General features: G+C 38.0%; 1 protein-coding gene across 4 annotated transcripts in view; it reads left to right on the top strand.

Moving 5' to 3' along the window:
- Nucleotides 1-25,839, top strand: part of tafa3a (TAFA chemokine like family member 3a) — an 87,853-nt gene extending 62,014 nt beyond the window's left edge. For 3 of the 4 annotated variants that reach the window (XM_027278865.1, XM_027278864.1, XM_019258157.2), the window contains 3 exons: nt 15,577-15,726; nt 16,570-16,694; nt 24,806-25,839. In XM_027278865.1, the coding sequence (XP_027134666.1) occupies nt 15,577-15,726; nt 16,570-16,694; nt 24,806-24,817 (287 nt within the window). In that variant the 3' untranslated portion in view covers nt 24,818-25,839. The remainder of the gene's footprint in view (nt 1-15,576; nt 15,727-16,569; nt 16,695-24,805) is intronic. The other variant, XM_010730088.3, reaches the window with a different exon arrangement.
- Nucleotides 25,840-27,522: the final 1,683 nt, after the last annotated feature.

Below are 27,522 nucleotides of genomic sequence, written 5' to 3'. Positions count from 1 at the left end.
TTATTGTGGCAGATAGGACCCATACTGTGTAAGAATCAGATACGCCAGCAGTCTTCTATCTCCATTCCCTCTCTAATTACAGCTCAAATGTAAACCCATTATCCCTCGCCACATTATGAGTTACCTCTAGCTATTCTGAAACTAAAAGAAATTAGGATTTTAGGATTTTGATAGAAATCGAGGGAAAACCTGGTGATAACAATTAAACTGATGAATGCAATTGGTAGAGAAGTGCTAACAGTATGGCAGTAATTGGGTCTTACCCATACCCAGTAATTAGAGCAACCTCCTTTAAAGTTAGTCAATTGTATTGCTATTAATGGTTTATGCCTGGCTGAAGTTTAATGTGAGGAGGCACAGTCCTTTTTCAAATTGGTTACAGCTGCGTTCTTTGTCACAATGTTTTAGTGCCGTGTTGATGAATTTTTGAGGTGATTAATTTGTTAGTGATGGTGATTCACTGCTCCACAGACTGTGTCATATGATAGGCTGTTCTACCCATGTTGCCACATAAGATTAACTTTGGAATTAATGACTTGTTACAAATTATGTATCATAAAGAGAAATAATGCCATTGTTGTGCTTTCAAACATATTGTTCTCTATTTATTATTATTTTTTTATTTGCATATGATTGGACAGCAGTTAAGCAACAGGAAAGAGGGTAGAAAGAGAGGGGGCAGCATGCAGCCTGGAATCAAACCTGGTCTGCTTAGCTTTTTGTAAATGGGCTGGATGCTCTTCCAGATGAGCTACCAGGGCGCCCTGACTATCACTGATACTATAATCAGCACATGTTGCCTGATAAAGACCATGATCATTGGGCTGACATAAATTGTGTAGGCAGATAATTTAAATTAATGAGCTCACAGCAAAATCGACATATAATATAGAAATCAGTAGAAAGGTCATGCCATTATATATACATGCACGCAGATATGTTGTGTTATGTGTTATGTTTTTTTGTTTTTTACTGCATTTGCAATTTCTTTTCTTCTTTCCATACGTGGATGTCATGTCTATTACCATTTGAGCTCATTAATATTAATCACATGCCCAGCACATTATTTATGTCAGTCAGATGTACAAAATGGTGAAAACATGATACATTGAATGAAAACTTATAGGATAGCATCAGCTCAGTAGCTGTGCATCTTTTCTTTAAATTCAGTACTTCATCAAAATATTGGTGCATTTTTGCAATTTGTGCTGACGTGATGACTTAAAGGGTTGATTAGTGCTCCAAACCACCAAATAAATCTAAAAAAAATGTGTCCATGAATAGTAGCATCGTGTATACCAGTGTGGAACTGCAGATTATACATTTGCTTCTCTGATTCTCTGACTTTTTTTGAGCTCACATGTTATTACGTTATATGAACCACCTCAGGTTAAAAGAGTAGTACATATTAATGCTTAAGTTAAGTTGTGTTTCACTAAATGCTCACCAAATGGTTTCTAGCTGAGTGTTTTCTGGAGTGGCACTCACACGTGTGTACGGAGTGTATCATCGCCAGTTTAATTGCTTCAGAGAAGCAGGCAGGGAATCATGATGGAAACAGAAGCCGACAGGTGCAGCCATACTTAGAGAAGCCTTAGACGTGTTAGCGCAGAGCCAGTCAGATGGAGGAGAGAAAGAATGGCAAGCAGAGATCAGGAAATGGGCAGAATTACATCAGAGCAACCTGCACCAAAAATTTTATCTACACCATCAGGTTCACTACATGCAGCATTTTCATGCAGGTGTGAACTGATGGTCTGAGCAGGTTGTCTGAAAGTTTGAGGGTGTAAGGGGTTTACAGATGCATGCTTAACTACAGTGATTGATTCACAGACTGATCTGATCTTATCAAACATTTTTGATATTTACAACCTGATGTCTGGACAGCTCCTACGGTGCACAGGGGATTACAGACTTCAAAGAGCAAAGACCCCCTGTTGAGTTTATAGTGAGTTCAGGCGAAGAATCATAAATAAAATGTAGAAAGACGAGAAAGGAATTCTTTTTATGTATGCTCTGAGTTACAAGTTACAAAAGGTGAAATGATAGTGTATAAATTATGAATCAGTCCTTTGAACATGAGAAGCCTTAAGTGTGAATGTCAGTATTCAAATCATCGTATTCAAAAATCGATAGTTGTGTCAATTTAACTTTTTGAGCACATTAAAAAGCAAAAAAGTGAAATGTAAGCCGTGAATCAACGACTTACTGAGGTGAAAGGGTAATTTAATTTTTATTTCATAGGGACAGATTCAATATACACAGAGAACTGCTTAACAGTTATCAAATGCTGTGTCTCACAGCATTTATAGGACGTCAGTCAGATCTGAACACATAATATTAGGATATATTCAGGATGACTTACTCCGAGGATATCATTATCTCTGATGTCCATCGTGATTAAATGTCAACTTACAATTCATGAAATACAAATGCTCCTTTCAACTCCAGAACCTGAGAATCAAAAGGCTACAGTATCAAAGTAATCTAGTGGTAATTGTCTGTCCTGGGTACCATGCAGACAGTAAATACATGATCAACATTATACTTGTTCTTTACATCCCCTGTTGCATTATGAGTGTTGCTGAGCTGGTGTGGTCTAAGAGGGTGCACACAATGTCAGTCTTTGAAAAACCTTTGTTTGGATAAATACATTCTATGCAAAAGAACAATATTCTAACAGCTTGCTTTAAGACATGTAATGTGGTTGTCATGATCAATTGAAATTCATCTTATGGTTTTCCTTTTTCCCTCTGAGGGTTGGTTGTTCTCACTCTGCTGTCATTAAGACCGGTGAAGGCTTTCCAACAGCTTGACATCTGTCTCCAAATTGGCATATAGTATTATTTCAAGATGTCTGAGAACATGTCGGGAAAGTTTAATGTCCTTCCTAAACGCTAATTCTCTGTACTTACTATTACAGATTTGCAGCCCCCAGTCGTAAATATAACACATTTGCCTTAATAACTGTCCCCTGAAACCTCTTTTCCATGCAGTTTGATAATATAAATCCTAAGAGACATTTATGAGTGCTCATCTGTAGTCAGGCAATGTTGAGAAAGAAGTCGGAGAGAAACTCGTCAGCCATTTAGCCTTGGGTAGTTTCTTTTTTTTTTTTTTAAAGTAATGCTACGCTATGGCCCGGTAGTTATTCACTAAAGGCTGGATACTGACTGAATAAAGTGAAATATAAGCTTCCAAAATGCAGTCTATCAATTGCTTGCCTCCATCTTCCGCCTGCGCTCTGTGACTTTTCGCCTTCTGGCTCACATCTCCCCAGGAATGAAGTGCAATGCAGAGTGTCCACATCAGACCATAAAAACAACAACCGAGGCTGAGCATCAAGTTTATGTGAATGGACTGAAGCATAAAATGTAATGGGTGGAACCATTGGAGTTCTCCTGAAATGGCTTTTTTAAAAGGTTTGTCGACATATTTTTCAGCAAGATGGTCTATTAAAAAGAGGAACATTTATATTGAGCTGTCAGGGGGTGGACAGGTCAGATGCTCCTTTAATAGTGTCCTCAGACGGCCTGCAATTCAACAGGGGATCAGTGCCGGTGGCTGCCTCGCCACTAACGAGATAACATTGTTTTCCAGGGCAAGGTTTGATTTAGAGCAACTGGTTAAATATACCTCTCATTTCACAGCATTGTTAATGTAATTACATGACAGTCTGATTTAGAGGAAAATCAACTCTGATGATCAGCTATAAGTATATCTAAAGCAAACAATTGCTCTTATTTTCAGATTGTTGCTCTACCTTTACCGCAGTCTCCTCCATCTAATGAAGATAGATTGGTCTGCGGTTTGGATCATTCCAGTTCTGTCATTGTTACATAAATGTACAGTTTAACTGGGGACCCTCACCCATTTTACTTTAACAATACCCCATGTTTCATGACACTGTGCCTGTCACTCAGGTCTGAAAGGCATCAGTGGAATCTGCTCAAGATGAAAAACATGGGAATCCAGTTGGAGAGAAGAGATGGCAGCCGTTTAGAGCAGACATGACATCTGCTTGACAGATAACCAGCATGTGTGCATGTCAGATGAGAGACCGGAGACAGGAGTAGAAGATCTCCGGCTTCTCTTTTGTCTGCCGCTGTGGAAACTAACACAAGTTGTGGTGAAGCTAGGCATGGAGCGCTGTTGATTGCAAAATCCACTGAGCACTGCTGGTTATTTTAAAACATGCATCTGGTTAAGTCAAGTCGACAACCACGACAGCCATGTTTACTACAAATAATGTTCATATACAGCAAATTTGTATAAGGAAATATGTGTTGTAGGAAATGTAATGCTGCAGAAATGTTTTTATATAACAAGGAACAATTTTACTGGACATATCTGCAAAGTCTGAAGTGCCAGTTCATGGGTTCCCTACAATATCTGTTCATGCCAGCCAAAGCGTTTTGCAAGGTCATGTTTTGGCAACACAAAGCACTCAAGATTTTGATCTTGTTATTGAAGCTTGAACTACGAGTATTTCAATATTAAGCAAAAAACATAATATTTTCTAATTTTTAATGTACCTTGTGGATTTATTCTGATAAAGAGTTGATCAGTTTATTAGAAGCACAAATCATTGTGTATTATGCTACAGTATGCTCATGTGAGAAATGAGATACCCACTTATTGATCCACAACACTACCATTGTTCTTGATTCAGGGGAGTTCTCTCCAGTCTTTCTTCAATCTTCCAACTGGACCTTAATTTTGCCTCTATGGCTTCCTGGATTGGAAAAGCATACTTCCACCAAAACATATTTGTAGCTGAAACGATTGGCCACGAGTAACATTGCTTTGTGTCCCACAGATCTTCCATGTAAGATTGACCTTATGCTATGCAATATTGCAAAAGTCTAAATGTGTCTATGATGACTATAGAGAAAAAAATAACCTGGTTAACAAAAACATATTTTGCCACATCTTCAGATCTGTTTTAATTAAATTCCCAGAAGTGCAGAAAACAACAGCAAAGGCACCTTCTTTGCTAGGTCGCAGTATTTTCTTATATTTGTATCTGCTGTTGTTCCAAGCAAGAATGACACTAGAGATGATTTCTAAATGCAAAAACCTTTGACAAATAGTTCTCCTTAGTTACATTACAACAAGAACATATAAGCCAAAGTAAGACACTTCTTCTTGTAGTGGTAATTAAAGCTGCAGGTTTAATTATTAGTTTTGTTCTTTGTGTGCCGTACACTTTAAAATTTGGACAATGTTTCCAGATCTGAATGTGACTGGAAATACACTGACAGTGATGAACAATCATGGCAAACATGTACCACCCTGTTTTCAACCAGGCACTTAGTAGATCATGACAAAAATGTAGAGAAATGCACGGTATTGTACTGTGTCTTCATGCAATGTTAAGACGAGATGATGAAAAATGTATATACTGTATAGTATTGTACGCTAAAAGTGCCTGAAAATCATGTGTGATGAAATGAGAAAAAGACTATAATGGCTCTCTTATGGTGTGTCTGAACATCCCTTATTTCATTTTCAGTGACTGTCTAGAGAATGAGTAACAGTGTCAAGACAACACTTTCTTTGCAGAAGGCTTTTAGTCTGTGTATAAGTCTTTTTCTGCCACTCTGCTGCTGCCATTGCTGTCCCTGGGTTTAATAACTTCAGTAGCCTTTCACTTATAAGGCTCTATGATTCCTTGAGGGACTCCAATTGATCAGTCAGTGCTGGGTTCCAACATCTTGGCAGCCAGATGAATGGTACTGACATGGACTTCATCTAAACCACTAAAGCATACACTTGGGAAATGTGCTAACCCACTCATCTGTTTCTATATTCTTTCTCTGTAAAGATCGTCCCCAGTGAGTAAAAGATTAAAAAGTAATAGACATTCTGCTACCAGGAAACTGACCTGAGAGTAAAGACTGATGAGCAAGCAGTACTTTGCAATGCTTTACTTTAGTATAATATCAAAAGACTTGTGTAGCACTTGGACTATGATTGGCTTGATTCTTGGTTTGGATGCACTCACAGGAAGAATATACCACTCAACAGAATATATATTTTCTCTTACAGCCACTTATAACAATTAATTCTTAGCTTGTGAGAGATATTAGTCATAATTTACATAGCCACAAAAGGTCCTCATGAGGTAAACATCAAAAAGGTTAGTTTATTGTATTAGCTGCTGGGATTTAACATAATTTCTGTTCAATGAAAACTGATTTTGTTCAGTTGGGGGCAGTGCAGCAAACTGTAAACACAACACTGCCACATCATCACCTAAAAAATAGTTATGGTTAAAATTCAGATGTGAAGTGACATAGGCATTCATTTGGAATCATGAATCCTGTGTATCATAGGTAATGAATATAAATATGTATAAATCCGTGGATGTTGTATCAGTGAGATCACCTTTCTGAAGAGCCATTGTGAAGCTCAGAATGTAATAGCTTTAGCCATTGCAATCTTGGCAGTCCTGCTTCTGCTTATTATGATTTAAATGAGTGAGTTATGTAGATATTTAATGTTTTTATTATGCAGGCTTATGGAGATTGACTTGTTTTGTAGCCAGCCTCAAGTGGCAGTTTGAGTAACTGCAGTTTTTGGCACTTCCGCATTGCTTTGTGTTCACGTTCAGTGTTTACGTTCAGTTTTGCTCAGTTCCAAGTTTCCTGAGATAAATATCTGCCCTTTCATGTTTTAGTATGTTCACTAGCTATTAGATTACTATGTAAGAAATGAATGATTTATAAATCAAAACCTCAGTGTGTCTCTGGTTTGCCTCAACATTAATAGACTTTTTAACTTGGCCATTTTCATTACCTGAAACTATTTTAAATAACCACTTAGGTTTCCTTTTATTGAGTGTTCTGGCAGTGTGAAACTGGCAATTTCAGCATCACAGGATCTGGAAAATATACTCAAGTTAGTTGTGTTCAGCATGAGGAAGGTTTTGAGTCAACGAAAATGGATTATGGGTATCTAGAGCAAACAGTATGATTTGAGTCATTATTAATTCATAGGGTGTCTCCATTGTATGGCCTACAACCTCTGGTTTTATGGCTGCTGCTGTTTCTGCGGTCTAGGCCTGTGGCCAGGACGTGACTCTGTTTTCAGTGTTTTGATCTGCCTCTGCATTTCCCGACTAAAAAAAAAAGGAAGACTGGAAGCACGCTGCATGAGTCTGAACTGAAACGGAAAATACACACTGTATGTTTTGTTCTCTGTCCTTCTGTGCTGAAAGCCTACTGAAGCCAGACTTGTTGGCTCATGCCTGTCAGGCCGATACGTCTGTTCACATCAACAAGGTGGTCAAGAAATAGCATTTGATTTGACGTTAATTCGACTGAACATTTTTGGACACTCGATTCGGGCCCCCCTTAATTGGTTACCAAGTGTGCTTGTTTGATCTCTCTCACTTGAGATGACCAGGTTTGATAAGTGTATGTTTTATAAGTGACTTGAAGTAAATTGCTGTGTAATTGGTTCAATTATTAAAATGTTTAAGCTGTTATGCACTTCAGCAATTATGTTTTTTCTTCCCTGTAATCTTGGCTCGCTGAGTATGTGTGAAGTGTACAGAGCTGGTAACAGTATAAATCCTGTATGTGATTCACTGCATATTGACTGTGTGTTTCAGAACAAAGTGATTAAGTCCATAAAAACGGAAATCATATTGTACTTAATATTTTGCCATTGCAAAGTATTTCCCTGTTTGAGGTTATGTAACAGGTCATCGATTTGACAACTTTGTGCCTTAATGAATTCAAACCTTTATGTCTAAACAATCCAAAGTGGACATTATACAAGACTATCAGTGTTTCTTCTGGTTGCATAATGATGCACTAACCTAGACAGATATTAAGTTGTGCTCAAATTTGTAGAGATACTGAATCTTTATGTTGTAGAAGTGTTTTTATAGTGCTGTAATTATTCATAATTATATTTAGGGTACTCAGCTTATCATAAATGTGACTTTGGGAAATATTATCTTTCTTGCCGAGAGTTAGTTGAGAAAATTGACATTACTCCCATGTCTGTATGTTAAATATGAAACTGCAGCCAGTAGCTGCTTAGAGTAAACAGTTAGGTAATCCACTTCTAAAGCCCAGTATTTATCTGGTTATATCTTGTTTGTTTCATCTGTACTAACAAACATAAAAATGACAAGTTGTATGGGGGGTGGGGTACGTGCAGGCCTATTTCTTGGTGAGAACAGTTACTTCCTGGTGTCTCTGCTGTTAACCTAGCAACCTCACGGCATTGATGAGACTACGTAAAATCACTGCTCCCAGTCGAGAAATAGGTTTCACAGGTTTTGAACAACAACATTTTTTTTGTTTGTTAATTATCGACCAACATGGGTTCAGATAGACATTTATCTGTCATAGGTTTATATCGGCCCGCACATTTATGGCTCCAGCTCTCATTGTGTGAGAGCGGAGCACATTGGAGCAACACATTTACTGTTTTTGGAAAGGTACTTCTGCTCTTGAAAAGTGTTGATTGGGTTTCTCAGGTTGAACCTGTTAGTTTCCGATGCTGATGAACAGAGATATGCAAAAGTAACACAAAATATTTGATATAGTTGTTAAGTTACAGATGTCAACTTTAATCATTGGTTTCTGGTGATAAGCAGTTCACAGCAGTTGCCACATTTCTAACAAGGACAGGATAATTAACAGACATGGGCTACATTAACCTCTTGTACATATGAATAACAAGGTAGGGTCGCAAATATTTTTATAATAGTTTAGTTTATAGCAGTTTTCTATGGTGTTTTAGAACATTTAGTCTCATATTGATCTTTCAAACATTTTATTTAAAAACAAGACATATTTCTGCCTGTGGTCTTAGATGATATGTCTCCAGGTACATTTGACCTTTTTTCAGAAATGTTCAAGAAATAAACAATTTTGCATTCATGCTAACCGAAACTGGTGCACATAGAAAATGACTCTATTGCAGGAATTACTGTAATTTCACCCCAATCAAAGACTCTTTTAGAGCTTAATATCTGCTCAGGATTCATTTTTTTCTGTTATTACAGAATACATCCCCAGTGTCAAGATGACAAATTAAACATTCTGTGCATTGTATTTGCCACACCAAGTATTTCTCTCTGTCAGCATTACTATGAAATATGAACAATGCTTCTGATTTTCATGTATCCCCTGTTGTGATTCTATTACTGTATCTTGTGCTTGACTGGCCAGGGGAGGCTGATGCAGCAAGTCATGCTGACAGTTGGAACAGTGTGTTGTTCTTGCCTCCCCACCTGCATGTTTGATCAATTGTTTGATTGCTGTAGAAGCTGAAAGCAACCTGTGGCTTCGTTCTAACCTGTATGATTAGTTCTTTGATAAGGACGACAGGAGAGCACTTTACCCAGTGACTGGCAACAAGTTTCAGTATAGAAATGAATGTAAAGCACTGCCCCATAAGGTCCAGTCCCTAGTGGAATATCTCAAGGGCTTTCTGAGCTGGTACCTGGACTTATTTTGAGTTATAAGACAAATTACATCCTACTTTAATGTATATGTGGCCTATATAAAGGATTCTTTTTTTTTTTTTGCAGATGTCAGCTTCTAAACACTGTTCATACATCAAAGGTACATATTTCTTGTCAGATTGACCTTGAAATCAGTGGTATACTTTTAATTGTAAAAATCTCAACTTCTAACAAAATGCATCCATGTATGATTAGTGCTATGAATAGAATCCATTTCATTAACTTATTTGTGGGTGAATGTGACTGGAAGCTGTTGAATTGACAGATTTTTGCATGATTTTATTTTTTCTCCTTTTTTATGAAACAGTTTTAGAACATAAAAAAAAACTTGTTTCTGAAAACGAAATGCCTACCAAATGTAAGAATGCAAGTTTACCCATGAACACATCTTACAGTATAAATGAGTCAAGGGAAATGGTTCTCTTTCTCCTGCCTGCTTCTTGTCATCGTGTCAGCTAACTCCAGCATGAAAAACATGATAAGAAGTCAAAAAGAGTGCAGCAGGCAATGTGACGGGTAAAATAAGCTAATTGAATCGAGAGTGCTGTCAGCTCTTCTTTTTTTAAAGGATTCCTGCATTGCAAAGCCTTATTTATAAATGCCCTGTACCCTCATTAAAGTAATGACAAGTTTATATTTTCTAGTTTTAGATGTTCACCACCATTAATTCACAGTGCTGTGGAGTTCACAGCATTCGGCATGCAGGCATTTTATAAATAGGATAACTGACTGCTTGTCAGAAACAAGTATAGCTTTTGACCATTTAATCGGTTTAACCTTTTGATTTTAAATCAGCTGTTTACACTTCACATACAAGAGATATTTTGTCTAATTCCAGCCTTTGCATAAAAAAACAGACAGTTACATTTTATGTTTAACATATTTAATGTTTTGACCAATTTTATACAGCCAATGTAGTCCCTTCATTTCATTTGTTGAATTACATTTATGTGCTCATGTGCCATATTGTAGAAAACATTGAATTTGTTATAAAGGTAACGCCTTGAATCCTTTATTTTACCAATGTTCTACTCCATTGTTTTACATCAGTGTCACAACAAACCAGTCACTTGTTCATCCCCTCTTGGGAGCAGATAAGGAAAAATATGTGTATGAATGAATCATTCCTACGGTTGATGTTGAACTCCATGTTATGTTTAATAACAAAGTGTGGGGATTCTTTCTTTCAATATAGAAACTAAAGATAGTTATGGTTAGGTAAAGATTGTGGTTACAGAAAACAAACTAAGGTTAATGGGTAACTATTTTCCCATGTTTCTGTGCCTAAGTGACTAATGGGGACAACGTCTTTGAATCTGGTCCAGTATTGAGTAAGAGGCCTGCAGCCAGCAGCCATGAAGCTGACTGCAATGTAATCCTTATGGGCAATTGCGCACCATCAATATACGTCCACTAAAAGTGCTTGTCTTTTTCCACTGATAGGCTCGGGTTGTTATTCTAAGTGTCTGACAACATCATGGAAATGATCCCTGCAGAGATTGAGCTTTTTGTTAAAGTGCTGTATATCACTCTCCTCAAAGCCACCAGACTTCATCGACAAATACGGTAATTTTACCTCGCAGATCATCGTAAGTCACTCAAACTTGACAGAACTCTGGGTTTAAGATTTATTTTGACCACACGAGGGTTGGTGATTGTTGGAACAGTTGACAAGAAAACCAAGATGGTTTTCATGGGTTTCATTTTCTTTCTGTCAAATTTTAATGAAAGTTTATGATGTTATAATGACCTCCAAGATTGGTGCTAAGCTTGCACAATGTGAATTATCCAATATGAAAGTGAATCCTGCAGATGGCAGAATGGGAATGAATATATGTAAATGCATCATGCAGAAATTTGTCCACCAGAGAGTATCTTTGTTATAAAACATGTGAGGAATATATTAGTATTATTATATTTGAGTTGACCATTATCCTCTGAGCCACAACACTTACAAGACATATACAGATTAAAAGAATATTTGTGCACCCAACATGTAAATAAATGATTGATTATCAACGTAAAACTGCCAATAAATAGATACAAGTTCCATGTTTTGTTACCCTGTCGCAATCATTTAATGCTTGAGACAACCTGGCAGCCTATAAAATAACATTTGCTAACCTAATAAATTAAAACTGACTATCTCATGTCTGGGTGCAGATGTTAGAAAAGAAGGGTAGGTGATGATGACGGTGAGTTCCCCTCTGTTTTCCACTCCATCTGTGTGCAGGTTCTGGTTGCATATTGCTGTTTATCAATCAGGGATCGATGAATACGATTGTAGAGCAGAGTGCTTTGCTTCAGAGTGGTATTGATTGGCTGAAGGGTGGGCCTTATGCCAGTTCTCATTAGTGGTCTCTGTCCTTTCACCTTTCTTTGTCTCTCATCTCTCCCTCTTGATGACATGGAGGGCCTCATGATTCTAACTGATGCTAGTCCTAAGTGCTTTAATAGAAATGTATTGATCACAGGTGTTGTGAACCATTTACACTGCTGCCTGGATACACGCACACACACAAACACACATCACATGGAGAAGACAGATAGCTTCTACATGTATGTGTTACACTTTATGTCTCACATACTCAGTTGCTCCCATTGATGTCATATAAAGAGCATGGTTTGTACTGGGAACAGGGTGACAGGGTGACCCTGGTGGTTGGTATGTGACAGACCGTCTTACAACCAAAGAATCAGAGGTTCAGTGGTCCTCCCCCATTGTCAGAGTGTCCTTGAGCAAAACATTGACCTCTTACCTGCCCAGAGCTGCTGCTCTCAAACGTATGCATTCATGTATGTTTAAAAGGACGTGAGAAAAAGATAGCAGTAACATGCACACCCCTCAAATTTACTCAAAGCGTTCTATCATAATAAATGAATATTGAATGATTTATAAAAAAAATGTATATTAATTTTTTCCAAGCAAAGAACCCTTAGTAGTCACAATTCTATTTAATTCAATTCAGTTCAATTTAAATATAATTATTATAAAAATGAGTAATAATCAAGAAAATGTCAATATAAACATTTGTATTCCTTATACTTAACACAAATATTTTTTTCTTCATAATTTTTCTTCATATTTTTTCTTCTTCTTTTATATTTTGAAGAAAGGAAAGAAACATACATATGCTATATTGTATTCTTTCCACATTTTCCCAAATATATCCTTACAGAAATACTTGACACACAAATAGGGAAACAAGTCTGGCTCTGTCCAAACGTAACACAAACCACATTTTTTTAAATCTATTTACAAGTTACAAGTTGCAATGTTGCTGCAATATGTTCTGCTGAGCTTAATCTAACCTGGCTGTAGCTCCAATGGACAGATATGACACTGGTTTTAATACTCATCTCAACTCCAGGTCTAGAAAGCTAAAAATGAAATATATAAAATGTCATAAAATGTCAAACTATTCCATTTATGTTTAGTATTTTATGAGTTTGTTTCATAATTGTATTTTTCCACCTAATACACCTTTTTCACAGCAGCCATTTTGACATGAGCTAGTAGGGTCAACACAGGTGTTTCCAATGATACTAATTAAGGTCCCATTCCATTTAGTGCAGCAGAGACTTTCCAGTGAGCCAACATGCACCACAGCAACACCCTGACTCTGTTTGACCTGAATGGACTGGGACCTTAATTGGTATCATTGGTAACACCTATGTTTACCTACTATTTCATGTCAAAATGGCTGCTGTGAAAAAAGTCTATTCATTCAAAGATGTGGTCTTTGTTTACTTGTTTTGTGCTTCAATATTGTGAAGTAAAGTATATTTCTTACTTTCATTAGCTCAGTTTAGTTCTCTCCCATGTTTTTTAAAACACTTTCTCTGGTCCATTGCCTTGTAGACCTCACACTCAGTACATAGCAACAATACTAGTCAGACAGTTCATGGTTGTTTCTTCTTCATATGGATCGTTACCAGCTTGGGCTGACCGCCGCACACTGCTCTCTGACCCCTCATCCTGTCCACACTGCATGGTGGTTTCAGGTCCAGCCTTAGAGTCAGCGACCTTTGTCAGCAGCTACAGTTTTAATCAGCAGTTCTCTCCACACGGGCAGCCCCAACCAGCCACTTCCTGCACCTTAATGAGTCAAGAGTCCCAGACCAGACCTAGCTGCAGCTCACACTGTAGCTTTCTTTCCTCCTTTACACACCACATCAGAGTGGGCGTACATACGGCCAAACTACAGCCAATGAAGCACAGCATTCCGCACGACTAGAAGTCAAGGTTGAGAACGTTTTAAAAGCTTTGTGTGTGACATCTGTCGCCTGACACTTTCTTCTTTTACAGCTAAATTCATTATATTGTAGGAGAAATAGAGAAATATGATCCTATTAGACTGCAGTCTTTGTGATTTTTAATGCTGGTTGGTTAAAGTTAGTGAGCACTTTCTAGACACAGACACAGACAATAACACAGTTATTTATTTCCCCTTATAATCAGGTGATTTGCAATGATTGTCTTTGCTCCTTGCACCTCTTGTGATTGCCTTTTGTCCAGACACATCGCTCTCTTAAACAACGTTTGAATATTCTATCCAAGCTATTCCAACTTTTGAAATTAACTTTGACCGGGGGGCGTGCTTGTGGCTTAAAGATAATCACATCAAGGGCACGGAGCCTGACCTGTTTTTGCATCAGTAAGTTTCTGCTCGGTGAAAAGCACTCAATCGGCAATTGTTGTCTTGCCTTTTGTGGGAATGTGAATAGCACCTTATTGATTGGAAGCAAAATGTTTTTAATGTTGTTAGATGAGATTTTTGGATTGCTGGCTAATGGGAAGAAGGAGACTCCCTGCAATCTATTTTCAAGTCAAGTCCCAAATTGAAAATCTTTACAGGCATAATTAAGGCTTATCTGAAAGGAATGTCAAAACTTTTCCAAATTTTTTTTTTTTTTACCCATCCACTCGTGATTGCTAACGTGTAAATACACAAACATGCTCGGAATGGTGATGAGTCTATGCAGAAAAGTAATGAATATAAACTAGAGAGCAGTATTGATGTTTGATCTAACTTAATAGCTGTGAAAACGGTGTCCATTCATAATGTAATGTTCTTGTACATAAATAAGCCGCTCAGTGATGTTAATTAAGTCATTTTCAAGTATGTGTGCTTTTGATGTTATGTAACTATATTAATAGTTCCCAATGGTGAATTTCTCTTTTTGTCCTTTGGTAGGGGTGGAGGGTAAGTGGATTATGTATGTTGCTCAAGGATATGTAGACAGGTGCGGCTGTACTGAGGTTCAAAGCCGGGCTCCTCCACCTGGGAGATGACCTGGATTTCGAGTAGCCATTGTGGTGGAATGAAACAAGACTGTGCTGAGATATTACTCAAATACCCTCAGCCAGACTTGCTGTTTCCTCCTGTGTCCAGTGTTTGTGCTAAGCTAAGCTAACAGGGTTCTGGCAGTAGCTTCATATTCACCAAAGAGATATGAGTGTTATTAATCTTCTCACATAACTCCTGGTAAGAAAGCAAAAGTATATTTTTCTATTCCTCTAAGGTCAAAATACAAGTTTGTATCAAGTACAAGAGTGGAATAAGCTCTGAAAAGAGCCAACCAATAATGAATTGATACTCCTAAATATTGTTTTTGTATCCAAAGCTTGATCTTATTCCTATGCGCCATAGACTAAATATAGGCACTGCATAAAATGTACACACAGTGCTGGTGCTGTAAATATCCAACAATGTGTATGAGCCCACAAATGAAAATGGTTTCCAACAACTACATTTGTTACTTGTTGTTTTCTAAAGTAGTTGTAGTGTAGTTGTGTTTTACAAAATTACTTTGCTGTTTAAAAAAAAAATTAAATGATGTGACCTGTTTTTTTAGATATACATCTTCAAAAGAAATAAATTGTAGCTGAATGACTCAGACAGTGGAGTCAGAAAGAGAACAGGTTGATGCTGTTGGTTTTTGTCTTTTCATGGGATTTGTTTGCATTTCAAAAATATCTTTTATTGATTGGTATAATGTTTTGGTGAAAAACATCATAAAATGTGGAATGTGCAGAGAGCCGTCAGGTGCATTCTAACCATTGTGAATGTTTGTGCTTTCAGTTCATGTGAAAGCGGGAACCTGTGAGGTGATTGCTGCACACCGATGCTGCAACAAGAACAAGATCGAAGAGAGATCCCAGACTGTCAAATGCTCCTGCTTCCCTGGACAGGTGGCGGGAACAACAAGAGCGGCTCCATCTTGTGTAGACGGTATGTCAGGCTTCTTATCATAGTTTTGGTCATGATTTGAGACTGACTTCTGACTGGGGAAGAAATGCGGTACGGTGCAAAACTCTCACATCTGTCACTGTGCCTCTGGTACTAATTTCACTGATAATTTGGGTGTGAGAGGTTTATTGTATCAAAGAGGGAGAGGAAATAAACAACAGAGTTGAATTTTATTTATTTTTTTGCTGTGGTATCCTGATAAATTTATAATCTTCAAAATCATATAACCCACCAGTTTATTTGTTCACCTGTTTCTCTGTTGTGGAGGTTATAACAGACCAAGAAGACAGGCAGGCAGGTCATTTAATATCATAAAAGTGGCCTCAGTTCCAGGTGAATCGATCCATATCTTCTCTTTTCACTGTAATGGCTCTGACAGGGGCTTCCTTGTTTTTGACAGTTCTCTTTTCACTTTGGAAATGTCAGCGAAGCTGTTTCTCCCCTGTAGGCCTCTTCAGAGCAACTTAAGACCTTGACACACCAACCTCTGCTGCACGCTTTATTACCCCTCCTACATACTGTACAAACATCCACCCTCCTCACACTGCACGCACCTGCTCACGCTCACCGGCTTGACATTGACCTGCGGCCTGTAATTCAGACCTGAAAACACACCGGGGCAGGACTGACAGGTCTCCTCCGTCAGCCAGAGATCAAAAGACGTTCTCTTCAATCACCGTGATAAATAAAGAAACCAAAGGCGCTTGTTGTGGCTTCAGCCGGGCCAGAACCATGCTACAGTACACTTTCAAACAGCATGCTGTTAATTGCCTCCAGCAGTGCTCCTCCTCGCTTTTTAACGCTTTCTTTATTTTTTCTTGACAGCATCCATAGTTGCACAGAAGTGGTGGTGCCAGATGCATCCCTGCATGGATGGGGAAGAGTGTAAAGTGCTGCCAGATCTCAAAGGATGGAGCTGCAGTACAGGAAACAAAGTTAAGACAACCAAGGTGGGTTTAATTCACAAAATATCTGTGGGCAGATAATAGATACTTATACTTAACACACATAGATTAGAGTCACTGAAAAAATTCATGGCCTTGGATAATAGTTGGAGCAGGACGTGACCCTAGAATAATGGAGGGCTGTATAAGTGTTTGAAAAAACAAAGAAACAAGAACTAAAGAGAGCTGTGGAGAAGATTTCTTTTATCAACTTCAGATGAGAGCGTAGCAGAGAAGCCAGAGTAGCAGAGTAGCAGGAGAGGAAGATGTGACTCACAGGGGAGAGTCAGTGAAGTGTTTCTTGAAGCGATTACAACAGTAGAAAGGGGTGAGTTTAGTTCAGCTACTTATTTAGCTACATTTCAAGTTGTGTTGTGGAAGTCTTACACTCAGCTTATCGTATTTTTATTTAAATTGGTAGAGCCAAGTAGGTTGGGTAGTCAATCAAGGAGCTCACCAGCTAATTGTGAACAACTGTGGAGAGAGCAGGCGACAGAGTGGGATAGAGCAGGATTCTCTGGTGAAGCTGCTCGCAAACCAAAACCAAAACATGCAGGAGTATCTATATTATTTTCTAAAAAAGTTTTTTTTTTAATGCTTGGTTCGGCTTAAAAAATTATTCACGTTTGGTTCAGTTTTTTGGACTAAACATGCAAAGCAGGAACACTTGTAAACAAAGGTCTTTGTCCACTTAACAGCAAACTCTGGTGAACTTTGTTTTTAAAAGCAAACACAGTATTTTTTTTACATTTTTTTAAATAGCAAGTATATGATTTTGACATACTTTCAAAAAGAAAAAAAGAAACAACTGTTTAAAAGCATAGGTGTGTTGTCTTCTACTATTTTAGCAGGTCTCCAATACACAGTGAGTGGAGCGACTTAAACTATAGCACACCATACAATAACTATGTCCAAGTAATATTATCGTTATATTACACTTTTTGTCTCGATTCCACTTGTTTGTCACTATTTCTGTTAGGTCAAGGTCTTGGACATATAATCCTGTTAATCTATTATTTCTGTGTGAGGTCACCTGATCTGACAAATAAACGTGTGAATTGCAGTAGAGTGATGCATGGCTCACTCCAGCTTTTTAATTCCCCACATGGATACGTGTAGCAGTGATGATGCTGGATTACAGTCGCCAGAACTGTCCAATCAGTAAATGATCTGTCAGTTTCAGCTTTTGGTTCGTTTTGGGAAAAAAGCTAAAAACTAAAAGATGTATAATTTAAAAAAATGTAGAATTCTTTTTCTTTCTTTTTTTTTGGCTAGAGTACTCAATCCAAACTAAACATGAGATACATTTTGACTAAAAGCAGAAACCAACATGCTGCTGATGTGTGAATATTGTTGATTATTTCTTCTCTAGAGTGTATGCAGACAATTAATATACTGTTGATATAATATATTTAATGATGAGCTACCTTTTTTTTCTTAAAAAAATATTCTTATTAAAGAATGGAAAACTCAAAGCATCAATATTGAGACTTAATCTGCTCAAAGTGCACAAAATGATCCATGTCTCAATAATTAATTGCACATTAAGCTGCTGTTATAAAGTGTTATAAAGTGTCATGACAATTTACAACATTTGCTTTGTCAAACTCAAAATTTTAGACTGACTGACCACTGCAATAAAACTGTATGTGTTTCACATATTTGATTGAAGTGACAAGCATTCATAAATACATATTGGTTGATGCCTATTTATGATGCCAGGGCTATCGCATTAATGATAATTTCCAGGGTTTTCACCACAAGCTGAGAGAGCTGAGCTTGTTTTAAGACTGAGCCTAACTACAAAACAGAATATTTAATGTCAAAATTATTCATGAATATACATGATGTGCCACATTAATATATGCAACAAGACATTTGTCTTGTTTCTACATGGACCTAGTGTATAATTTCCCAAAAATCTGAATAACAGGGTTGAAGGAACCCATGTCAGGTTGATTCATTTGAATAATAATAATAAAATTATATACAAAAATAAAGATGAGAAATAAACTTTCAGTTGAGAAAAGAAGAGTTTATAAATGGATAAAATAAATATAGAAACAATATTATCATGAGAGTTTGTCAGTGGTTGAGGTGAGAAATGAGATATGGACACATAGAGCACAAGACAATTTTGCAATTGGAAAATCAATTATCACTTTTGTAATAAACAGTGTGATTGTACACCCGTGAGTTCATTTGTACAAATTGGAAAACGCAGCCTCTGGGGAACTGAGATGAAATCCAGCTCACATGAATCCATCTCATCCTTGTGGTCCTTGTGGTTTGGAGCATTAAAGGTAAGAAAGAGCAGGCTTGGAGTCAGGTCCTGCCTATGCATGGTCAGAGCAGAGCTTGACTTCAGTGCAAGTGAGAAGCAAAACAAAGGCAAGCAAAGGCAAGAGAAAGACAAACAAACAACAAACAAAAATCCCTCCAGGAAGCCAAATCGTCGAGCGGGATGTGCTGAAGCAGGGCAGAAGAGCTTAAAGCTGTAGCACTTCCAGAGATTAATAGAGGTTGTCTGGACCATGCATTTTGGGTTTCAGGGTGTGGTAGACCTGAAGCGGATGGTAGGTGAGAAGGAGGGGGGACGCAGTAGGCCCTCAGCCATCCATCACGGCCCAGTGTTTGACTCACCAAACGCCTGTAGTTGAGCTGCCTCTTCCATTATTCATGGCTACAGGAGGCCTGGACGAAGCAGAGCTTTTTATTTTAGCCGGGTTAATAATTCATGCCCTCTCACACAGCCACGGGAAAGCAGAAACAGAGGCACAGACAAGCAGGGGTCCAGGTGGCTAGTAGAATCCTTCAGAACCTCGACTCTTTTTTGATTTGGGAATCAGCGGGGGTCGCTCCATGCTGATGGCCCTGCTGCCTCCCACAGAGAGCCAGCAAGGGATGGCCTGTGTATGCTAGAGGGGTCTGTACCCAAGCTTCCTGGTCAGTTAACATCATTCTGAGGAATAAATGGAGGGCTCTGTTAAGGAAAGAGCTCCGGTTCACAAGCATTGTGAAATAAGTAACTACTCTACTTTTAAAACTACTTGACAATTCATACATCAAAAATCCATACCTATCCTTAAAAATGTAAAAGTTGGCTTGATCTAACATTTTCTTTAATATTTTAAAGATAATATGCAGGAGCTCAGTTAAGCCACAAGTCAAAGCAAATGAGCAAAAGTCTTAAAATGATGCTTTTATAAGCAAATTGTAAGTCTATACTATTTAAACGGCATCTGAAGACAAAGAAGAAGTTCTTCTACTGCATATTTAAAGTGTGATGCTATTCAGCACCTTCTCAAAGCCAGGAGAAATTTCTAAACAAATAGTTTATGGTTTTAAGGATTGGTGTGTAGGATTTAGTGCCACCTAGCAGTGACTTTGCAGATTGCAACCAACTGAATCACCCCTCACCTCACCTTCCAAGAAGAGCCCATGGTTGCCTTGAAATGCACAAATAAGACAAAAGGCCTTTGTCTAGAGCCAGTATTAGGTTTGTCGATTCTGGGCTGATGTACGTTACAGCTTAACATGGTGTGGTCCGTGGAAGAGGACCCACTCCCTGTTGATATAAAGGGTTCTTTCTAAGGTAACCAAAAGACAACAAACCCACTGGATCTTTAGGCTAACGGTGTCATATCCTCATTTAACGCTGCACTCAACATTTTTAGAATGAAAATGAATCAGATAACTGTATGTATGTTGATTATTGTCACAAACCCACGGAAAAATATCACCTACCTCTGTGAAGCAGCGTTCAGCTGCAGCTGTTCGTTTCAGTCTCACAGTTCCCATCAACACTTTTCCAGAAACAGTGGGGAGCTGGGTTTAGCGAAAAACCTAAAAAAAGACCGTTCTTTAACTGTCCAGCACCAAACAGGAAACAGACGAAGTTAATGCAAATCCAGAGTCTTCTGAATAAGCTGCATTCACGTAGGTCCTACATGGGTGATGTGACCTAGGAGCAATAACAGAGCCCGTGGCTCCAGACAACATTAATTGCCTTGAGTCCAAGTCTATATATATTTATAAAACTTGAACTACTCCTCAGTTGCAGTACATGCCTCATATATTCAGTAAAAGCTTCCTTCTTTGATATCCAGTGGTGGCATTGTTGATCAAAAATGATGGTGTCATTTCACCTCATGATGAAGTCACATCAATAAATCAGACATCTTGAAACCCTCCAGGCCTCCTCTCGGACAACTCCAGTTGTTCCCTCTTTCTCCGCATGTCCAGTAGCAGCCAGTTTTATAGTCCTGCTGGTAATGTCAGAAATTATAACCCTGCCAGCTCGTGCTTTTCACTTCCTATCAATCAGAGGACAGAAGGCAAAAGAACCACAGAGCCTTTCCACTTGACAGGTGCTACGATGCTTGTTCAGAATGTGTTGAGCGTTGTGATGGATGGCTGTCAGCGGTGGATTTCCTTTCAAGATGCAATGAAAATACTCTTTAAACTTGCTGAGCCACAATTGTGTGAAATATATGTGTTTAAGCCTTAATATGCTGTATTCTGACTGGCAGTTTAAACTGTAGAAATTGAGCTACATCATTGTGTTTTTGTTTCTTACTTTCTGGCCAATTTCCCCATACGGGCTCCATTTTGAGGCAATAATGTGCAAGTATGTAGCTGCTGATTTACTAAAGCAGTAGCTCATTATGCAGTGCTGGACTGTGCCTGGGACTACACTAAAAATTCATTCTGTGCTGTAAGTGAAGGACAGCCCATAGATGCAATTGTATGGTGGCATTGAAGAAAAATAAATTCTTTGAAATACAGAAAAGGGCAGATGCTGCTTGTAGTCATTTTACAATCCAATGATGTTTCAAGTTTAAATTCATTTATGAGTAGCCCACCTCACTACAGATGTCTGTACTAGTGTATCTGACTAGATTGCAGTAAGTGCAATGCTGTCCAAACCAACCAATAAATCACAATGATGAAATCCCTCACTGGCTTCCCACCTGCAAAAGCTGCCAGCTGTGTTTGTTGCTATATGCAACTAAGCTGAGGGTACTGGTGACATAAAACGTGGGCGAGTGTTTTATCCCTCCGCCAACCCAGCAGCCTTGTACCTGTATATGATTTGATAGACAAAGATGAAATAGCAGCACTTAATTGCAGGACTTTTGTGTTTTTGGGAAGACAGACTCTCCTCTTTTTTCTAAATTACTGTACAAGAAAGCAATCCATTCACTCATGCAGATCCTTTTGTAAAAATAAAACCAACAGACCAACCTGTATGTTAGATTCTTAACCATATATTATCAAAAAGTCCAAAAACAGACTTTAATAAAAAGATTTTAAAGATTAAAAGACATCATGAGATGTTTAGTTGATGGATAGCCCCTGGAGAGGAGCTAATTATTTCTATTGATGATTGATTTGTGTTTTATAGTCCATTAGGATAATCGTTAGAGGCTGACACTGATTGACTGATGAACATTGAAACATACAATAATATACTTCAATAATAGACAAAAACATTGTAACATTCAGAGATGTTTACTTTTAATCATGAGTGTGGTATACGCCACATATTCACGTGTACTCACTTGTGTGCTTCAGTAGCTCTCCATCAAAGGTAGGGTCTTAGTTTGTTTGTCAATGGCTCTTTGAACCTACAGCTGACCAGTCAAGTGTGGTCTTTTATCCTGAAGCAGCTTAAGCATCAAACCCTCAGGAGCTGCCTTCTGTTGTCCTGATTCCCCTTTGTGTGTTTACTCACAGATGAACACCCACGGTAACACCCACAGCACCAAAGCGTGCTAATTGCTTTGATAAGGTTTTGCTTTGCTTCACATTTTTTCTTTCTGTTGCTGTATTATGATTTGTTTTTTAGTTTAGTTTTGTTCATTTTGTATGTCTAAACTCTTTTATCACTTCCACTTATGAGGTGAAATTCCCTTTTAGATGCACTTATGGGTTCATTATTGCGCCAGTGCTGCAGATTCAAAACATTGCTGGTGGAAGCCAATCACTAAAAACATTTGCCTAAATGTATGAATGTGTGAATCTATTTCTGCCACCCGCTGCTGCAACTGTAGCAACACCAAATTTTTTTTCCCTATACTCTCTCACACCCATGATTTCTGAGGATTGTCATACGGAGGTGAAAATTAAATTGAGGCTCCCTAAACAGCGAGCGCTGTATTTTCAGCTGCAGTTCTAAGCTGCATAAAAATCATACTCTACGATATATTACAATTGTATTGCTTGGAAGACTGATTGTGTGTGGCGAACCCCTTGTTGGTTCAACTAGTGAGACCCTGCCAACTGCTAATTGAATGACAGTACTATTCACACAGGAACACCTGTGTTTATTTATGTCTGTGTGTGTGCATGTGTGTGTGTGTTTTACAGTCCCTCCTACATCAGAGGGCAAGTCAAAAAGTTACTTGTGTTCTACTTTTAAAGGGCAAACCAACAAGGAACAACATTGACCTCCCAGATTATATTTAGAGCTATGCTTAAAGTGAGAGTAGTACAAACTGCATCTTTCACTCTTTTAGATTAATATTCATGAAGACATCTGAGAATACTTACGTATGGCAGCCGTATGCCATCATGAATAATAATATTCCTCCTGTTTGCATGAAAATCATTGAGCATAATGTACAATGCATTACGTCTGACTTCTAGCTGCTCACTGTCTTCTCATTTTTGCTGCATAATACCACAGATGTTTAAATTATAAAGATGCCAACTGGGAATACACACATCTTGAGCATGTCACACTTTTGACAGATCGGCTATTGCTAGATGTGTAGCACCAAGAGTTTGTTTTAATGAGATACAGCCACAGTTTAAAGTAGAGCTGAAATAATTAATCAAGTAATCAATTAGTCGATATACAAAAACATACTGTAAATGAGTCTATAGGCACAGGGGCAATTTCAGCAACATGGCAACTTTTGTAGATTAGTAGAAAACACAAAGTACAGCGAAGGATGGTGGTAATTATTTGTGCAAGTATTTAATTGTGAACCAGAGCATTGGATAAATTGAAATTTTGAACTGATGTGGTGGTGCTGCATGAAAAGTTAAGAAATCACAGAAATAATTATAATACAATGTAAAAAAAAAATCCCAACAAGCAATCCAGTGGCTTTTATAGTTTTACTAGACACATCAATCAGATCCACACATCACAAATAGCAACCTTATCAATGGAAAGGAAATTCTGGGCAAAATCCACTGGTAGTGGTAAAAAAAAAAAATATTTCAACATTACATTACTTCCATACTGGGGAAGGTGAATGAAATCGTCCTAATTTCAATCGATCTGATAGTTATTGTAGTGTAACTAGACACCTCAATCAAATCAACACATCACACATACCGTTCTATATACAATAGGGATATAGCAATGGAGGAAATTTCAGGGCAAAGTCAGCTGGTAGTGCTAGAGAAAAAGTCGGGGGATAACCAGTCATGATGGCTTATCCATCCATCCATTTTCCATAACAACTTATCCTTATCAGGGTCACGGGAGGTTGGAGCCAGTACACCCTGGACAAGTAGCCAGTACACGTTAGTGCACCACAGGGCTGACGCATGGAGACGAATTAAATAATTTCCCCCTGGGATTATTAAAGTATTTCTGATTCTGATTCTGATTCTGAATATGGGCAATTTTAGAGAATCGCCAACCTATTAACCTGCATGTCTGTGGACTGTGGGATGAAGCGTACCCAGAGAGGTAGTAAACTGAATAACTTTGACACTTTTTACTGTCATGACATTTTATTGAGCTAACAATTTATCACTGAATTGATATAATAATTTAGATTATTCAAGGTTACCTTTATTTTAAATTGAATTTAAATTAAACAAGGTGATACCTACAGCCTACAATTCTTAGAAATGATATTACTATAATACTTGCATAAAAGCAATTGAGCATTTTTCTTAGTTAATGATTTCACTCCTGTGATTTGTGTCATATTGCTCTTCGGATAGCACTGCTTTTAACTGCTTTTGATTGTGTTATGACCATTTGTCTTCATTAATCAATCATATCCATTTTTATCCCTAGCATTCATTCATGTCGCTGACACAATTCTCTTCTAATTCCTGACTTTTTTCTTTCTTCTCTTTCTTTCTAGGTCACACGATAGTCGTCTGTTTCCAGGATGAGCTTATTTGGAACCATACTTTTGTTTATTTGACCAACACAGTAGGACACTTGGATATCATGTGTTTTGAGGATTAGTGGAAACCAGGGACCAACAAGGACAAAAATCACGGACATTCCACTGGAAGGATGGAAGAAAAGGACCAGAGGACATCATATAAGACTACATATCCAAAAAGATTCCTGACTTTAGATCCAGCATCAACAGTAGCTGTCTCTGAACTCTACTGCCCACCAAATCTCTCTTTGTATTATAGTTTTATTCCTATGGACTAGAAGACTCAACCATGAAGATATTTATTGACTAAAAAGACTGTGGATTACACCAGAAAAAAAGAAAAAAAATCACCCTTAAAACAAAAACCATGTGATGTGAAACTTTTGTGTTATTTTCTTGCCACAGGACTCTTGATGCATATCTGTGTTGAAGATCTAGCGAGATCATAAGCATTTTTATTCCTTTTAGCCTTACGCTGCAGATATATCTTCTGTTTCTTTTATTTGTTGAAACTATCAAGTGTTTGGCTTTTTAAAGTTTATTAGGATATCAAGTCTTCTTTTCAAAGACAAAAGATGATGCCACAACAATAAAAACCCAGAAAAAAATGTAATGTTTGACTACATGTCACCAAGGGTCAACACAGCTGAGTTCTGCCAAAATGTTTTAATGGTATCTGTTGTTTTCAAAGCCTGGTGACTACCACTGATTACAAATGTCGATATAATCTCAATAAATCTAACTCAATGGATATCACTGTTCAGTAAAATCTGGGTTTTTACAGCCTGTGTTAATGCTCTTTGTGTATCACATCACAATTACTTGGAGGAGGAGTAGGTGATCCCACAGCTAATCAGTGTTCATAATGAAACTGAAATGTATGATTCAGGAAATGCAAAAAATAGGCCAAAAATACAAAGAGAAAAATCTCAACACATTGTTTGTTAAAATGAACAGACTTCACAAAAATCCGTCTGAAATCTGGTCCAGAGGGAGACTGATAATTAGCTCTCAGCCTAGCACAACCCTAATCCTGTTTGATTCATTTACCAAAACTAGATGCTGCCGTCATTCAAGCCTGTCTTTAATGTGTTAAGGTAATGCAAGCCATTGGTCCGAATCATTTCCACCAAGGCGCTGCCTGTTACAAATCCCAAAAGGAATGTTAGTGCATGTCATTAAAATGTTACAGAAAATAGGTCTTTTGAAAACTTGGGGCATCAGCAAAGTCTGCTGGTGGTGCTAGAGGAAAGGTCAGGGCATAACCAAAGTCTTGAGGATTCATCCCCTGGGAACTATGAATGTCGATACAAAATGTTACAGCGATCCATCCAAGAGTTTTTTAAATATTTCAGTCTGGACTAATGTGGTGAATCAAAGATTGACCAGCCAACACTGCCTTCCCATGCCTCTAATAATGACTCAATTAATTAATGAAACATTTTTATGCAAAACCGCTAAAAGGCCAACGTTTAGAGCTTGTCTGATGGGAATATTTGCTGGTTTTGTTTGTCTTCTATGTTAGCAAACCGAATAACTCTGGGTCTTGAGGGATTCAGGCTGACATGGAGCAGGTGGGTAATAAAAAAAAAAAAGTCGGAAATCAAAGAATAACTGAAAAGTATTATTTAGCCATAGTGGTCGCATGCTAGCCATCTGAATCTGTGTAATCCAAGCCCCCATGAGACATCCATCCAATTTGAATTCTATGTACTGTGGCTATTATCATTACTGACATCAACACGCAGCTCCATTCCCCTCTTAGAGGCAGGCTTCTTTTAAAGAGATGTATTTATTTTTCACTTGCATGTGACATTTTCACCTTAGGGACAGGAAACCATGGTATATATAATATAGGGGGGGCTTTTTTTGTTGTGATAATAAGAGACATTTCTAAAATGTAATTTTTCCACTATAGCTGTCATGCTTCATAGCTCCAAGACAAACATCAGCAGAAATTCTGCTGTACAAAGACAATTGATACTGAACTTGAATCCACTGGAGCAGAGAAAGCTTTAAGTCAATTCTAAGAGGGTCTAGACACCAAACAAACCACGACTTTGTGTGGCATTTCATATTTTGTAAGTCAATTTTCGTCTGTAATTGAAACAGTGCATTCACCACAGAATGCTCTTTATACTAAACATAATTAATTAAGCAAAATTGTAGATGGCTTGCTCCCAAAGATCAGACCCGAGGGACTGTCGCTGAAGGGGAGGTGTGCGGAGGGCTGCTATGGTTAGCGATCCAGGTTGCCTCTTGTTTGGTTAGAAATCATTAAATTACAGTAATGACTAATTTCTCATTCCTGCATGCAATTCGCCAGAGACCACCATGGATTTAATAAAGAGCTGGCGATGAATTACAAACAGCGAACGACTGAGGAAAGGCTACGTGATTATACAGAGTAATTCAAAAGTGCATTAATAAAACAATACAGAAACATTGCTAAATCATTTGAGATAAAGGCTATTTGCATAATTCATTAAGATTAATCAGACCAAGCAATCCACCACAGTGCTCCGAGGAACAGAGAGGGAAGACATGAATCCAATCCCCTGGAAAAACCCTTTCTATCTACAAACAATGATACAAATCTACCCTTGGATCAGAGAATTAACCTCTGTGCACTTTACAGCCCCTGCAGTGTTGAAACACAATCCTTCAGTCATTCACCTTTATGTGGGCTA

This window comes from Larimichthys crocea, chromosome VI (genome assembly GCF_000972845.2).
Source record: "Larimichthys crocea isolate SSNF chromosome VI, L_crocea_2.0, whole genome shotgun sequence".
Classification (NCBI taxonomy): domain Eukaryota; kingdom Metazoa; phylum Chordata; class Actinopteri; family Sciaenidae; genus Larimichthys; species Larimichthys crocea.
This window is presented reverse-complemented; position numbering and strand designations above follow the sequence as displayed.